Source organism: Hippoglossus stenolepis, chromosome 9 (assembly GCF_022539355.2).
Source record: "Hippoglossus stenolepis isolate QCI-W04-F060 chromosome 9, HSTE1.2, whole genome shotgun sequence".
NCBI lineage: Eukaryota > Metazoa > Chordata > Actinopteri > Pleuronectiformes > Pleuronectidae > Hippoglossus > Hippoglossus stenolepis.
Window position 1 is genome coordinate 16,547,424 of NC_061491.1, and position 16,232 is coordinate 16,563,655.

Here is a 16,232-nt window from a genome sequence, read left to right on the forward strand (position 1 = left end):
GTAGGTATTATTTAACTAAATATGAATAAACCGATTTTACTGAAGTAGAATAATCTTCGTTTATTTATGATTAAGTATTTCCTCTGCTTCTTGTTTGCTCCCCTCCTTCTGGGCTCAACAGCTGTTTGCGGTTTCCCTGAGTCTCGAGAGTCTAAACCTGGCAACCCAAGGTCAAATTAGCTGAGCCGCACATCGCAGTTAGCGGTTAGCTGCTAGCTGTAGATATCTCTCCGTGTCCGTGTGCACGGTCAATCAAACAGCGGCGTTACATACACGGTGTGTTTCAGAATCATGTCGGTAAGTACCATCACATGCACACAAACAAGACGCGTGTGACTGTGATCACATCCGAATAGCGCCGCTGTCAGTTTATATCGATGTTAAAAAATATATTGTCACTTAAAGATGGCGGTTAGCATCACTTAGCTTAGCAGCCGAGCCAGGGCTGAATTGTTCTGTGTTGGAAGTATGAATGGTGGACGAAGAAGAAGACGTAGCTTATCTGGCTAGCTCGTTTGCTAACAGTGCATGCATGTTGTTAGACGGCATCTTTAATAGTCGTGTGTTTATTTCTGCTTTAAAGTCATGACACTTAATCCACCGTAAGTCGTATTTCGATGTAGCGCAGCAAAGAGGAACCAGCAGCAAACACTTAATATTGTGAAGACCCTTCATTGTATAATAACCACTCATGCCCGTTAACTAAATTGTTGTAACTCTCGGTTTAAGTCAATGTTCTGTTGTTTAAACAAGAATTCAATGATTTGACATGAATCTCACATGATTTCCATTAAGCTGAAGAGAACTGATCGTCACTAGGCCGAGCGACGGACAACAAAAACTGTCTCCATATAGAATTCATAAATAACTAATTACTCTTCATACATCACTGCAGCCCATCCTTTTTAAAACCATTTCAATTTGATTCTTTTTTAATTTCAGTTTGCTGATGAGTGGTCTCAATGGGCCGAGTGGTGTGTTGATATAAATGCTTTCTAAATTACAGGTATATTGGAATGAGGGGAAGACGTAGAGGTATCTTTAAACCCTCAGCATCAAACATTACTAAGTGGACACGAAGACATTATTAATCAGATAATTATTGAATCTGTTCTGATCTTTAAAACTCAATTGGTAAATGATCAGAACTACTTGCCATGAAACGCCCTATAAACATCAACATGAGCAAGTGGCAGTAAAAGAGAGAGGGATCATTTAAATCAAAAAGAGTAGTACTGCATCGAGTCGAGCGTGTCACAGGTCAAACAGTCCCCTCAAATTCAATCAGCTGCACCAAGTTTCATGCACTCATAGAGATCATTTCCCCAAAGTGCCTGATTTTTCTTAAATCAAGACCCATTAATTATTCCCTGGAAAAACCCCATGTTGCAATGTTAAAGAAAGTGAATAATAATAATAAAAATATATTGGATCCGCACCCTGATCCAGATCAGTACTAAAATACAAACCACCGGACGAGGTAAAAAAACATTACTTCTTTGGCAGAGGCAATGAGCAAATTTATAAATTTAGTAAATAAACTATTAATTTCTGAAATGGAATCAGATGCAGAGTAATCAACATATTTCAGTACTAGGGATTAATACTAGTTCTGATTTAATTTGTTCAGTGACGTTAAAATACATCTTTACATATTCGTTTGTCATGATTCAACAACAAAATAAAACTTGCTGACGTCCACGCAGCCTTAGGGAGGGTATATATCACTGAGCATATTGCATTACACTGATTTTGCTGACCATGGTTTTTCTCATTCATTTGTTGTAGGCAAGTGATGACTCTGTCGACATGACCAGAACAGGCTCCCCAGTTCACCACAGAAAAAAACGCAGCATGGAGTCATCAAGATCTCCCAGAAGCTCCAAACACCGCCATTCGCGGTCAAGGTCAAGATCCAGGGACCGAAAACGTTAGTATTCAGTAAATGTATCTAGACAACACTGAAAATGGCCCCAAGATGAACCCTCTGATTTGGCCACAAAAATGAAAGCACACCAATATTTGGGAGGTGACTGTGGTTGTTTTATTACCATGCAGCTAAATTAACATGTTTCAGTATGATCACTGCAATTACTTGCACAAATCTCTCATATTCTTCTAGAATAAAGTGCACATTTAATTAGTGCACAGGATTGAAACTATTCCCAAATCTAGTCAACTAGCTGCTTCAAATACTCCACATTGAGTCTGTATTGTATATTTGTCCAAATGCGCTCTTCCTAATCCTGCTTGTAAATATAAGTGTATATTTGTCAACAGTCGGCTTTCTACCTTTTTTAGGTGACAGAAAATACAGACGGAGTCGCAGCAGGAGCAAAGAGGTAAATGATAAGTCAATATCTATGATTAGAAACACATTTCATGTGAATTTGAAGGCCTTAGGTTTTAGCCTTAGTTAGTTTTAGGTCAAGGTGAGTATGTTTTTATTATGGTGGATATGTTAAAATAACCAAATTTTAGAACAAAAGAAATAGATGGAGATGGTCTTTTTTTACCCTCCTTATGCAGACATATCTCAATGGAAGCTTTCATCCTTGGATATGTGTCATTATTTGTAACCATATTAAAGAAAGAGTAGATTTTTTTTCTTTTTAGTTTTTTGTGACATCCTGTGTGTAGATCACATGATAACATTTCTACAATAAATCATACTCAGCGTGCTAATGCACGAAGAGACTGAACAGAAGACCCTGCTGACATAGCAAAATAATATGTCTACTACTGGGACAGGTAACTATCTGCCATTCAAACTCCTATTTGTCTCTCACTATTTGGAATTAACTCTTGAATCTAGGGATGGGCATAACTAATCAAATGAATCTTTTAATGAATCCAGATGGAATCTTTTTTTTTTAAACGTAGCCAATATAAAAAATTCAGTCTTGTAAAAACTAATTCGTTTTCTAAAGAGAACAGTAACAGCTATTTATCTCATAGGAACATGGTCTAAATTATGTTCACGTGAGATAAACAGTGAGGCTGCCTTTGAGTAGAATAAACCTGGAAACAAAATACATTTTCTAAATGCACATTTTTATTTGAGGAAGTTTACCAATGTGTTTCATGCTAATTTATTATTGTGTGATTTGGATGACATTAAGTAGAGAAGCTGTAAAAAGTAAGTTGGATGCCCATCCCTATTCCCACTTTACAGTAGGTTCAAGTTCAAAGTATTTAGGCCATATTGAATTGTTTATCCGGTTCAACTGACAAACTACCGTGAAGTCTTCCCTCAGAATCAGATCTTAAGGTTTGCATGCTCACTATTGAAACAAGCGAAGTTCCAAACATGCTGGTTAGATTAATTCTCTTTAATTATGTTAGTCAAATTTGTCTGTATCACAGAAATGTCCACAGTAGTAATCATGTTCTGAGAAAGACTCTTTATTTTTGACTTTTATATGTTAAAATGGAAAATGGATTTGAAATCATAAGTTTTTTTTTTTTCAGCACTTCAACATTTTTACCTTCTGCTGTAGTCATGGTACTAACTCTTTTTGTTGCATTTTCTGAAAGAGACAACTTCTTCTTAAAACAGGCACGAAAGAGAGACTCCGAGAAGCCGTCAAAATCACAACGAAAAACAGATGAGCAGCAAGAACAAGAGAGACTGTCTTCAGAGAATGGAGAGGAGCGATCCAGACGCAAAGACAGGAGGCCCTCCAAAGGCCGGAGCTTGTCCAGGTCACACTCACGAGAGAGGTTAGTGTGGTCAGTAACTAAGTCTTTTGACCTGTTAAATTATACAAGAGAAAAAATTATCGTGGTTCTGGTAGCATTTAATGGATAAAATAATTGTAGCACTTTAAATCCTTTCCCTAATGATTTAATTCATGTTGCTGAATCTTTTTACTTTCAGGCGGCATCACAGTAGAAGTAGGGACAAACGGCGTTCGCGGTCACGCAGCCGGGACAGGAAGAAGAAGGCACGGTCTCGCTCAGGTTCAAGGACCAAACACCGTCATCACAGTAGAAGTCGCAGTAAGAGCAGGTGGGCTCAATTTACATTAGGAGCATGTGTTTGAACTTTTGTCCCCCTTGTTGACCATTCAACATGACATGAACATAATGTTCATTGAATTATTTGGGTTGTTCCAACAGGGAGCGGAAGAAAAGGACTGAAAAAGTGCGCAGAAAGAGCAGAAGCAGGTCTGTTAACCCACCCGTCTTGCGGGGCAGAAACACAGCTATGGATGCACAAGAGGCCCTGGCCAGAAGGTAAGGCAACAGCTTACAGGGCATTTACAATATAGATGACTGGTCATTCTGAACTGGCTGCTGCTGATGGTGGTTCCTGTTGCAACTCACTAATTGTGGCTGCAAAGCTTCTTTCTGTAGTTTGATTACGCCTTGACCTTTTGAATAAATTTGTGGCCAAGCAGAGATTAGGTAGCATTAATGGAACCAAAAAAACATAAACGTAAAGCTCATTGTCATCAGCAACAATCGAAGCATTCATTCTTCGAGTTACTCAAATAAGTTTCTGACCACTGGTTGTGGCTGTAATCAGACTTGTCATCTATGTTGCACATGCCAGAGAGCATTGTTGTTCATAAAAGGAAATTACATTGGTAGGAAAACAAGAACAAAAAAAAGGGAAAATGATTTGTGATGTAGGTGTCTAAGACACAGACCATGTAATTTCAACATCCACAATTTGTCTCTGGCCGGGGAACTCTGTTGCACGTTGCCCTGGGGACTGTTGCTCCTCTCTCTCCCCTCACTTCATTTAAATTCTTAACTATACCTTGTTGAATAAAAACATCATTATTTAAATGTGATGTGGCTGTCAGTGGCTGATGGCTATAACATGTTTAAGTATGATTATTTTTGTTTGTTTATAGACTAGGTCCACACATATCACTTTTAAGTTCAATACACTGAGCAAATTATTATCATAATCATTTGTAAACAAGCTGCGTAACATTCTTTTCATTCTTTTCCTTTCCAGGCTGGAGCGAGCCAAGAAACTACAGGAGCAAAAGGAGAAGGAAATGTCTGAGAAGCAGCAGGAGACACCGCAGGACATCACTGCAGGTGAGAAGTGTATGTTGTGTTGAAAAACCTCGAAATTTTGAGTTAAGTCTGCATTCAAGTATTGATTGCCTCCATGTGTTTTGTTTCCAGTAGCTGCGCCTATCGCAACAGCTGCAGTTGCTGCTTCAAACCCTGCCATCAATGTGGCGGCTCTCCTGGCCTCTGGGACGCAGGTCACGCCTCAGATTGCCATGGCGGCACAGATGGCAGCCCTACAAGCAAAAACTCTGGCAGAGACCGGTATTGCTGTGCCGAGCTACTACAACCCATCTGCTGTAAATCCTATGAAGTTTGCAGAGCAGGAGAAAAAGAGAAAGATGCTATGGCAGGGAAAGAAGGAGGAAGGAAGAGTAAGACTTGATTTTGCCATCAATTATCCCCCAGTGGAATGCAAGCCCAGTTTGGCTTCCTCAAGTTGTCTGAACAGGCTTATACTCTAGAAACTGATGTATTTTTAATTTTTAAGGACAAGTCCCAGACGACTGAGCTGTGGGAGAAGCTAAACTTTGGAAACAAGGACCAAAACGTAAAGTTTCGCAAACTAATGGGTATTAAAGTAAGTATTATAATGTCACTTTACTTAATCTCAGTGTGTTTGATACATCAGTGAAATCCTCAGTTATAACTTTCAGCATTCCAACCTGTTGCGTCTGAGTTAAAAATAATTTTCTGTCTCTACAGGATGAGGACGAGGCCGAAGTTGCCAAACCACTCAACGAGGACGGCTTGAAGACTCTGCAAAAACAGGAGGAGATGTTCCGGAACCTTGACGTACAATATGAGATGGCCCGGTCTCAGACACACACCCAGAGGGGAATGGGCCTCGGCTTCACGTCCTCATTCTCACGTGGAATGGATTCCATCTAGTGCCAAACCTAGACTGTCAGTGTCGCTCATCTGGTCATGTAGGACTACCAATTCATCGCTAGCTTTAAAGCTTGCATGGATGTTGCTCTGAATCTGTAATTTATTTATGGACAAACATCTCCTGTATTGGAACATTATTATAATGTAAATAGCCAGACACTGAGTTTGTCTCAGTGATGATTCATCTGTACATCTTCTGTAAAGGAAGCATCAGTCTGACTCGCTGATGCTAGTTAGAATTAGATTTTTGTTTTGAATGATGTGTTAGATTTTTTTTTTTAACTGAAATATATTGATATGTGATTGTTGGAACAAAAACTGATTATAATGTGGTTCAAGTGAAAACTATTTCCATCCATTTAGATAAATGCTTCTGAGGCCAGTGTCATTAACAGAATGGTTTCATTTCTACTGACTGGGGAAAAACTAACTGTGGGCTGTGGTACGCATTTGTCTCAAGACAGCTGATGGAGGAAGGTCCAAGAAGAGTAATCACATTTCAGATATTCTTGAAATAAATTAGTTTTGTGTTGAGTAAGGTTTTTCATACCTCACCTCATTCATTTATTTATTGCCTGTGATGTGTATATGGGTCATTACATTTTTGGTTCAAATGAAGTTGGTTCTTTTGCAAGGGCTTGGCCTTAAGGATAAAACATTGGAATCAAATTGGTGTTGAATTAAGTATTTGTTATAATAAAAATTTAGTAGAATGACATAACACCAAAAATAAGTTTTTATTTAAAGTCAAATAATCCTACTTGTTACCAAACCAAAGTGAAATGGTATGTGCCACATAAAAGAGAATGTCTTGTAAATTTCACATACAAAATATACGTTTATTAGAGCACTGGAACTTGAGTTGAATCGTAAGTGTTTCTGTGGACGCCCACATGGAAATCGTCTTTATTTACATATAAGACTGGAGTACAGCACGTGAGCCACACCAGTGATCAGGTTGTGGTTGGCAAACTCCAGGATAAGGAGCAGGATTGGATATTCACTGTGCCTCTTCTCCAGAGTGGACTCCTCACTCAACCCCATCCAGTGAAGCAGCAGTGTCTGCATGGCCTCTGGGAATAGTTCTGTGGCTAGTTCCTCAGCAGGGGGCAAGTCACTTATTCGCTCAATATGCTGAACTTTAAAGCCCTCCACTTTCTGACTGATGCTACTGTTGGCTGCATGAAACTGCTGGCCCAGCCATCGTCCCATACAGCTCAGCAGGGAACTTGAGTATACAGAGCCCCAGTTTTTAGCCTTTAGCAGGGCCAACACCGTTTCAGTCACATCCTTTTCCTCTAGATTCCCATTTACGAGCCGATCAATGTTCTCCAAAAGTAGCAAGACAGTCTCCAGATGTTCTGTGTGGCTGTGAGTCTCAGAGGAGAGTTTGTCATCCAAGCTGTGCAATCTTTGCTTCACTGTGGATACAACTTGTTGTCTTGGCCCGGTTTGCAAGCTCTTCCTGGGAAAAGAGCAATAAGCGTGATCTGCTGATGTGTCACTGACTAATGCGTCCAGTTCCCTGCCAACCTTGCAATGCTGAGGTGGTGATGCCTTATTTCTTGACTCACACCTGCTGCTGGGTGTTGCAAAGTCGAGCAGGCTACTGAGGCTGTAACTCATTTTCAGAGGGCTGTCATTTATTTGCGATTTCCAAACATCCTACGAAGGAAAGGACATAAAATAAATAAACAAACCATGTACACCACGCAGACACATGCATAATGTGAACAGTACTGCACCTGGAAGTTCTCGAGCACGGCAAGCTGCTCTTGCTTACTGTACATCTCAAAGGCTACACGAAAAAGCCCTTGAATACTGTAGAACCAGAGGCAGTTACTTGCAGCAGGTACCTTCAACCCTTGAAACCTGAATGCTGCAACAAGCCAGGATGGGAGACAACAGCGTTAGGTGTGAGAGGGCAGTGTATGTGTGTGCACTGGTGTAGGTCACATAGATAAATGTCATCTACCTGAGGAAAAGTGTATTTTGGTGGCCAGTCCTTTCTTGGCAAACTTGGCGTGGTATCTGGGATGGTTCTCTGTGCGGACGTCAGTGCTGGAGAAGACATCAGCTCCTAAATACAGAGGAATCACCGGAGCCTGAAACACACGTGAACTATGAGGCCACCTCCTTACGAAGTCTTCCATTAACAAGTAACTCTTATTAAAGGGATAGTTCACTCAAAAATGAATGAATTTAGGAGTTTCAGGGGTAAACAGCGTTGCAGCCAAATCCAATACAAATCCATAAGCCACATGTAAGATCACAGAGGACATTTGGGCTAAAACACAGTGTAAATGACACAGTTTCGAGTCAAATTTGAACGTCTGGGCTTTTGATCATTTGGATGACACCACAGGAGGAGTATGGAGGCATTTTATGGTTTTTTTCTGTTGTTTAAGTTTGAAGAATTGGTCACGATTTAAGATGTTGGATTTGGCTGCAACGCTGTTTACCCCTGAAACTCCTCAAGTGTTTTGTGGACTCAAACACTTCACCCACCACCTCCATCGACACAGTGGTGAGTAGATAATGAGTGAATTTTCATTTTTGGGTGAAGTATCCCTTTAAGTTACTGTTTGTGTAAATGACATTCATACCGAACAAAAAAACATGTTTTCAATATTCTGTGTGAAACTGACACATTTAGTCAAAATACAATTTCAAACCATCTGTTTTTGTTTTGGTTGGAGTTATGAAGATGTATGTTATGAATGTTATGAGTTATGTTATGTTAAGTTATGTTATGAGTTATGAAGATGTATGTATCCATATAGCGCCCTCTAGCTGGGTGTGATTATAAAAACACATGTAGTTGCTATAAGAACAATAAGAGCCTGCAGTGTGCAGTTGTCTCACCTTGTGGGGACTCTCTGTCAGCCTGAACGATGTCACATCCACCAAGTAAATAAAGCGGATTCTCCTCGAGCCCCCGTCCCACTGCGGCAGCGTCAGGTGGATAGATGAGCTGCTGGACATTGTTGGAAGCAAACGATGCTTCACACCGACTCTCAGCTCTGCCCTGTTCCCCAGAAACACCGGGTATTTGGTCTGCACACTGTCAAAGTGCTGAAGTTAGGCGGCTGCTACAGACACAGCTCCATCAACCGTAGAAACCAGTCTATGGTAGAAACATGTAGAGAGATAATATTAACCCCTCAGCGTTGTCTTGCAGACCAAAGAGGAGCTCATGATGGCAGATGAGACATTCAAAACTTTTTGCTTTAGTAAAACTACCACCAACACTCTGCAAAACTGTGAAAGTGTAAGTTTAAAAAAATGTAATTAAAGTTATATCAAAAGTAAAGTAATCGAAAAATGTCTGCTGTGACTGATGCTGTTATAACATGTTTATTAGCACTGATACTTTAGGTCAATGCAAAATTGTACTTGATTGAGATGAAGCATATTGGCTGTGTGGTCTTCTTCTTGATAAAAATGTGGTGGAAATATGCGTGTCTTTAATTTTCTGTAGTTTGTGGAGATCTTTTGAAGCAGCCTGTATCCGCCTGTAGGCTTCATGTAACCTGGAAGACACCACTATGGGGTAAAACATCCCCACGGATTATTTGTCAAATCACGTGCGCGTCTCCTCCACACGTGACACTGTGCGGACCAATGAATGCGCAGAGTCGCCGCTTTGACCTCTGAACTCCGGCCCTTCTGTAGCGGAGCTGGGGGAAAAATGGCGGACGTAGATTTCGGGGACAGTGAACTCTTTCAGCAGCTCGATGACTCCGCACCAGCGGTACCGACACACATTCGCTTCACAGATGACGACGATGAGCCGGAGGAGACGAGCCGGCTCCAGGGCAGACTGGAGGAGAGCGAAGACTCCATCCAGAGACTCACCGAGGAGAATATCCTTCTGTCCGATCCGCGCTGTGTGTGCTAGCTCTGTGGATGTAGCGCTAGCGGGGCTCTGCTAGCACCGTTAGCCGTTAGCCGTTAGCCGTTGTGTGGGACCAAAACAGATGGTTTCCTCTTCTTCTTTGTCTCTTTTCCTTAACCCACAGCGCACATACCGTTTTAAGGAGGAAGCTGAATGTCCTCACACGGCCGAGGTAACGGACTGACACTTGGTTAATCGTAATACAAGTAAAGCTAATCACTCACCGCTAATGCTAATTCCCCTCTGATTCTACAGCGGCATCACAATTGAAGATGTCAACACCGACGGACCCCTTCTTCAAATCCTTTATGCGAACAACGGTATTTCAAAGTGAGCAATGTTTCATTGTTATTAATCTACGGTGGCCCTGAAGTGCTAATCACGAGTACAAATCACAAAACACAATAGCAAATCCCTCTTCATTTATTTTCCTTTGTTTCTTGTCATTTGTGTTTTCTTATTTGCCATTTTTTTATTATTGTTTGTTTGTGATTGGCACGTAAGGGCTACCGTAATAACTTGATTTATTTGTTTGCATAGTGAACTTAACCATGTCTGTCTTCGTTCTGAATAAAGCTTTAAAGAAATCTTTAAATTACGTTATTCACAGCGATTTAAGTATTTTTTTTAATTTAATGTTTGTTTTAGTTATTCTTATGATGAATAATAAGACTAAATGGCATCTTATTTATTCCCTTCCTGGACTGTGTGTGTTCCTCTCCGCTTATCCATTACTGAAACAAATCACTAGTAATCATGATAAATCTAAAACCACAACAATTTAATATCTGTTATTTAGGCAGTGTCGTCAAGAGATTGAAGATGGCATCTGTAATGTGATACTGAAGCACCAGAGACCAGGACATGAAAAGAAACAATCCCCCATTTATGTCAAACCTCAGGTATTTACCCAGAATTTGTTTTACTGTTATTAATATCCACAAGGTTATATATGTAGAGGAAAAAGGAAATAATTGTTCTTTCCTTTGTAAAGAGTTCAGCTATTGCTATGGATGAAGATCCACCGAGGTCATCCTCCAGCAATGTAAAAACAACAACGGACGCCTTTAAAGTGAGTATGTATGGGTATTTTTCAGAATGGTATCTCAGTGGTTTGAGTAATGCAACATATATAAAAAGATTTTTTGTTTCTGTCGTAGGTGGTTGGAAGTGTGCTATATTTCACTTCTTTCAGCGTTGATAAACTTGGGCAGCCTCTGGTCAATGAAAGCCCCCAGATGACAGATGGGTGGGACATTCCAACGTATCTTTAAGATGGTGCCGTGTCAAACATTGACTCCCTGTATTTGTTCTCCACAGGTGATTTCAGCAAGGGAGAGGAATATTGTAGTTTGGGAAAGGTGTCATTATTATTAATATTATTCATTTTAATATGTTCTTATTTTAAAATGTAGTGCTGCTGAGTCTAAGTAGACAATATAATTTGATATTTCATTAGTATGGGCAAATGTAATAAAATTTCCTGAATTATTGCAAAGCTATCACCAGGTTTTTAACCAAGTTGTCGGAACAGATGGACAGGAAATCGAAATGAAAGACAAAAGGTATGACTGGCATTAATAATAGAAGCTTAATTTAATTTCCATCTGGTGTTTATGACTTGCTTTGTCTAGTCGCAGTGTATAATGAGCCATTCACTGATCTTTTCATTCTAGATCCAAGTCCATGTGTTTCAACTGTGGTTGCAGCAGTCATCAGCTGAGAGATTGTCCCAAGGTGAGAGGGATGAGTCATTATTATGGCATTAACCCAGGGTTAAACTCAAGAGTCATAACTTGATTAACTACATTTTGATATGGTCATCTCCACAGCCTAAAGACATGGCTGCAATCAATGAGAGAAGAAAAGAGTTCAATCAAAACAGCAACCAGTCCATGCAGAGTAACCAGCGCTACCACGCTGATGAAGTGGAGGAGCGCTTTGCGAAATACAAGCCTGGAGTCATGAGGCAGGACTTTTACTTTGCACTGAACAGAAATGATCTTAATTGAATCACATGTAGTTTCTGTTGGAACAAGTAAAAGTAAATCTAGATTATTTAGTGTTTTCACCCTGTTGTTCACTTACAGCGAGGAGCTGTTGGCAGCACTGGGAATTGATGGCAACACCCTTCCTCCTCTGATTTATCGCATGAGGCAGCTCGGCTACCCTCCAGGTTGGCTCAAAGAGGCAGAGATGGAAAACTCTGGCTTAGCGCTTTACGATGGTAATGGTATTTTGTAAATCAAACTGACAACTGTGTTTCCAATGAGTACTCAATAAACTACTGCAAATCATTTGGGTGGTGTTAAAATGTACGGAAATATAGCTTAATCTATGATGTTTTTCCTCTTTTGTAGCTTCAAATAATGGCAATACAACGGAGAATAGTAAGCCAGAAAACAACTCTTATGATGTTTCCAAACTACAAGATTTCCCTGGCTTCAATGTACCTGCACCAGACAAAATGAAAGATGTAAGTCCGACACCACGGTTCATTTCTCAAAGCTTTTGGGAATGTTTGATTTGCATTTATTTATACTGTTTTTATTTGTCTTATTTCTTTTTTTAGTCACTTTTAAGAGTGCTATACAAATACAGATTCTTACTATTATTAACATTATTTCAACTTTTTTCAAATATTTTGCTTGAATGTATCACAAATTGTGTAAATCTATAAATATCAGCTATATTTACTGTATATTTTAGGTTATAATAATTCATTTTATTTATTTCTTCCTGTCAAAAAATTAAGAGACTTGAATTTATGGGCATTGAATAGAATAATTTTGTGTTACATGTCAGTATAAATGATTTTGTCTGTTAGAAGTGGTGGCATCATAAATGTGGTTTTAATGCATTTTCACAGCAGGACCTTTTTACTGTCAGAGTTGTGCACCTCACACTTTCGTTTTCTTTCTGACCTCCAGGAATTCATGCAGTATGGTTCAATTCCAGTGCAGAGCAACCATATGAAGCAAAACTATGCAGCGTACCTGTCCAACAACTTTCCTATGGTAATTATCTTAATCTCTCTGTGGTTGGGTGTTTCCTCCTGGCTACCTGTATCAACAGCTTCCTATTTGAAAATCTGGCAAATTTAACCAAACGTTCTGGAATTTGCATGTCAACACTTGACAAAACACCTGGGATCTTGTTAGTCAGACCTACACTTATTCTCCACTGTAGTTACAATGAAAGACATGTTTTCAATAGAAACTCCAATGTTTGATAAGGACTGTAGGATTATTATATGTACATAATAGATATTTCAGCCATTTCTGTCCCTTTCAGACATGAATTCTGCTCTTGGTGCATTGTTAGAAAACATGGAAATAAACCATACAAAGTCAACAATTTTGCTTACTATATTGATATTACTCAAAATTACATACTGTATAGAAAATTAAGGAATACAATATTTATTAGTGTTCTTACCCAGCTCTTGTATCCGCTTGGAGGATAAAAAATAAATTACACTTTATATGTGTGTGATGGGTGGACTCAGTCTGCCACTCTGTTTTACATAAAGGTCTGTCCGCATTCAGTGAATGTCCATTCACAATAATCCCACTCAGGCACCCAATCATACTAATGTGAATGCACAGTCTTGTCTGTCATTGTAGCCTCAATCTTTCTTACATTGGCACTCTATCAGATTAGGATTAGTGTGTGATGACTGCATTTTGGGCAGAGTCCATAAATAATCTCATTCCAAATGTCATTCTTCGTTGCCTACAGCCTGGTGCCACCTGCAACAAGAGGCGCCATGAATCGGATTCATCTCCACAGCAGAGGAAGAAGAACAGGCCCAGTCCTGATCAGAACTCCAGCAGAAGCTCAGATATGGATATTGAATCAGGTAACTGTTAATCTTAGTAACTTTTTTCAGCGGACATATGAGTCTTAAATGTCCAGAAAACAAAATTCAATAAATTAACAGTAATATGTAATTTTCTTGAGCTTTATTCCAAAATCCAGTGACCTTCACTTTTTATAGTTTGATCCACAAAATACTGTTTTGGTTTCCATTTAGTTGTTCCTTCACATAACTGTGTTGCAAGAAGCAAATATTATGTTTTAAGTTATATCTTAAATACAGATATACACAGAAATACTTCAATCTGCTGCTTCTTTGTTTGTACATATTTTAAACTTGTAGTGACTTAATAAATCTCTTCTTTCAGATCCAGGAACACCATATAACAGTCGCAGAGGTGACTTCCAGTTCCAACCACCGCTGCCCCCTGGATCTCCTTGCTTCAGTTCACCTCCTCCTTTACCCATGGGCACCCCTCCAGCTACACCCACTCCCCCTCCTCTCCCGAAAGGTACGCCTCCTCCTACTCCCAACAACGGTTCTCCAGCTCTGCGAGGGCAGAATTGGGTCGTAGTTGATGATACTGTGGAGGGGACAGATGATGAGCTGACATTGGAGGAACTGGAGGAGCAACAGAGGCTGATTTGGGCAGCTCTAGAAAATGCTGACACTGCCACAAATAGTGACTGTGACACACCTACTATGGGAACACCTTTACCCAGTTCACCGAGCGTGTCCACGCCTGTGCATGTAGACACAGAAACAGAAGAGGCTGAAGAAGCAATAGACACAGGGAGACCTGTAGAAACTGGGCAAAGTAGTAAAAATCAAAGGGAACCAGAAAATCAAGAACTTTGCCCTCAGAGCCCTCGTCCAGTCAAAGCTGAGGAAGACAGCCCTCAGAGCCCTCGTCCAGTCAAATCCCAAGACGACAGCCCTCAGAGTCCTGGTCCAGACAAATCCCAGGACGACAGCCCTCAGAGTCCTGGTCCAGTCAAATCCCAGGACGACAGCCCTCAGAGTCCTGGTCCAGTCAAATCCCAGGACGACAGCCCTCAGAGCCCTGGTCCTGTCAAATCTCAAGATGACAATCCTCAGAGCCCCGAACCACTCAAAGTCCAAGACGACAGCCCTCAGAGTCCTGGTCCTGTCAAATCCCAGGATAACAACCCGCAGAGCCCTGATCCAGATTTCTCTAACAGGGGTGCTGACGATGACTCTTCTCTTAAGCATACTGAGAAGATAACAGCTGTTCCTCACCGCAGCAAGTTTGCTGCTGGCATTGTTCCATTTGAAGATACACCAGAATTCACTGAAGTTGCTGAAACCACAGGGACCTACCTTAAAATCAGGGACTTGCTTAAAGGTTCCCCTCGAAGTTTGGCAAAGAAAAAATAAAAGTTTACTGTCTTGATTTGTACACATGGATATGACTATTTTTTAACCCAAAAAATATTTTCATTTTCATCCCCAGCCTATCAAGCATGTCTTTTTTAGCAGTTTATTGTTTTGTACCAAGTTAAGTTAAAATTCATTCTAAACATACAATGTGGGAGGGGCGGTAGCAGATGATGCAACAGCAGTGGTTTGTAGATTTTGACTTATTAGTCTCTGATTTTTTTAAAGTAGTGGTGTAACTGCGGCTGTTGAATTTATTGTAAAATTTGTAAAATGGCAATATCATGATCTGTATTAATTTTCATATGTTGTTTAAAAGGCTTTTTCTATTTTCGTCCTACTTGAATTGCTTTAAAATCTTCAAGTAAACTTGCTTGCGTCAATGCTTTTTTATTTTGCTGTATTTTTGTGTCAGTGAACAAGTTGACCGTGTTTTTATAATCCGTTCGCTCCCTTGTTTTATTGATCATTGCACAGCATGCACATGAAACTGCATGTAACTGAAAATCTGCCTTGAAACAATTTTAATTTAGTTCCCATGAGGTTAAAAAGTTTCATCTTATCTTTGTCTTTAGTATAAAATTCATCACATTGGTTCATATAGCTGAAGTTACCTTCTTAACACTATCAACGCCATGAATTGTTCAATTATAGACTCAAATAAACTCATGACAAGTGTATTGTTTAGTGTTTAAAAGATGAGAACTCCCCCACATAGTGAATGTGAATCTGACTGTTCAGTCAAATTACTGGTACATACAGTGGACACTCCCATGCATGTAGAATATTTGCACTCTAGATTTGTTAATGACTTGTACATACATGATGCACACTGAATCACAGCCGCCCCCTACACACACCTACATACATATTTATGCAAATATAGACGCCTGCAAGTAGATATAATGCACTGTATGTCTGGGTGTGCTGAACTCTGACAATCTCAGAGAGACTGATATATATCAGTTATTTAACCTCTTACAAAGTCATGTGAAAATGATTATCAATACTCTCGGGCCTTTTGTTAAAAAGAAGTCTTTATTTCCTTTTCCGCCACATTTTGGAAACTGAATACTGGCAGAAGATGTATGTGCTTGTAAATGTTACAGATGTCTTGCAATCCCAAGAAGGGATGGACAAAAAGCATTGGCATGACATAAATAAAAGATATATGTATGTGTGTAAACTATA

The 16,232-nt window shown here is 39.8% G+C and overlaps 3 protein-coding genes across 7 annotated transcripts; 2 read left to right on the forward strand and 1 right to left on the reverse strand.

The window, feature by feature from the left end:
- The first annotated feature begins 145 nt into the window (after nt 1-145).
- rsrc2 (arginine/serine-rich coiled-coil 2) lies at nt 146-6,646 on the forward strand. 5 transcript variants are annotated; one of them, XM_035165759.2, is made up of 10 exons: nt 146-297; nt 1,789-1,930; nt 2,302-2,342; nt 3,560-3,723; nt 3,881-4,012; nt 4,123-4,239; nt 4,973-5,058; nt 5,149-5,408; nt 5,525-5,614; nt 5,740-6,646. In XM_035165759.2, the coding sequence occupies exons 1-10, from the start codon at nt 292-294 to the stop codon at nt 5,923-5,925; spliced, it is 1,224 nt and encodes a 407-aa protein (XP_035021650.1). In that variant the 5' UTR covers nt 146-291; the 3' UTR covers nt 5,926-6,646. The 5 variants fall into 5 exon arrangements, with proteins under 5 accessions (XP_035021650.1, XP_035021651.1, XP_035021652.1 ...); XM_035165760.2 differs by having other exon boundaries at nt 5,152-5,408; XM_035165761.2 differs by having other exon boundaries at nt 4,123-4,170.
- A 93-nt stretch (nt 6,647-6,739) lies between these two features.
- Nucleotides 6,740-9,170, reverse strand: si:ch211-110p13.9 (uncharacterized protein LOC562347 homolog). Its single transcript, XM_035165765.1, has 4 exons — nt 8,791-9,170; nt 7,901-8,030; nt 7,671-7,804; nt 6,740-7,590 (listed from the first exon to the last, which is right to left on the reverse strand). The coding sequence occupies exons 1-4, from the start codon at nt 8,908-8,910 to the stop codon at nt 6,832-6,834; spliced, it is 1,143 nt and encodes a 380-aa protein (XP_035021656.1). The 5' UTR covers nt 8,911-9,170; the 3' UTR covers nt 6,740-6,831.
- A 394-nt stretch (nt 9,171-9,564) lies between these two features.
- Nucleotides 9,565-15,410, forward strand: zcchc8 (zinc finger, CCHC domain containing 8). The gene is made up of 14 exons (XM_035165758.2): nt 9,565-9,791; nt 9,953-9,995; nt 10,079-10,153; nt 10,623-10,725; nt 10,818-10,895; nt 10,984-11,087; nt 11,323-11,388; nt 11,500-11,560; nt 11,656-11,792; nt 11,914-12,050; nt 12,184-12,299; nt 12,754-12,840; nt 13,565-13,685; nt 14,011-15,410. The coding sequence occupies exons 1-14, from the start codon at nt 9,617-9,619 to the stop codon at nt 15,039-15,041; spliced, it is 2,334 nt and encodes a 777-aa protein (XP_035021649.2). The 5' UTR covers nt 9,565-9,616; the 3' UTR covers nt 15,042-15,410.
- Nucleotides 15,411-16,232: the final 822 nt, after the last annotated feature.

Bases quoted from the DNA above. Each gene is read 5' to 3' on its own strand.
- rsrc2 (XM_035165759.2), top strand. The intron at 4,240-4,972 runs GTAAGGCAACAG...TTTCCTTTCCAG, and splicing joins CAAGAGGCCCTGGCCAGAAG to GCTGGAGCGAGCCAAGAAAC. The intron at 5,409-5,524 runs GTAAGACTTGAT...TTAATTTTTAAG, and splicing joins GAAAGAAGGAGGAAGGAAGA to GACAAGTCCCAGACGACTGA.
- si:ch211-110p13.9 (XM_035165765.1), bottom strand. From the start codon at position 8,910: ATGTCCAGCAGCTCATCTATCCACCTGACGCTGCCGCAGTGGGACGGG. The intron at 8,031-8,790 runs GTGAGACAACTG...CGTGTGTTTCAG, and splicing joins TGACAGAGAGTCCCCACAAG to GCTCCGGTGATTCCTCTGTA. The intron at 7,591-7,670 runs GTGCAGTACTGT...TTTCCTTCGTAG, and splicing joins CCGTGCTCGAGAACTTCCAG to GATGTTTGGAAATCGCAAAT.
- zcchc8 (XM_035165758.2), top strand. From the start codon at position 9,617: ATGGCGGACGTAGATTTCGGGGACAGTGAACTCTTTCAGCAGCTCGAT. The intron at 12,300-12,753 runs GTAAGTCCGACA...TCTGACCTCCAG, and splicing joins CACCAGACAAAATGAAAGAT to GAATTCATGCAGTATGGTTC. The intron at 13,686-14,010 runs GTAACTGTTAAT...CTCTTCTTTCAG, and splicing joins AGATATGGATATTGAATCAG to ATCCAGGAACACCATATAAC.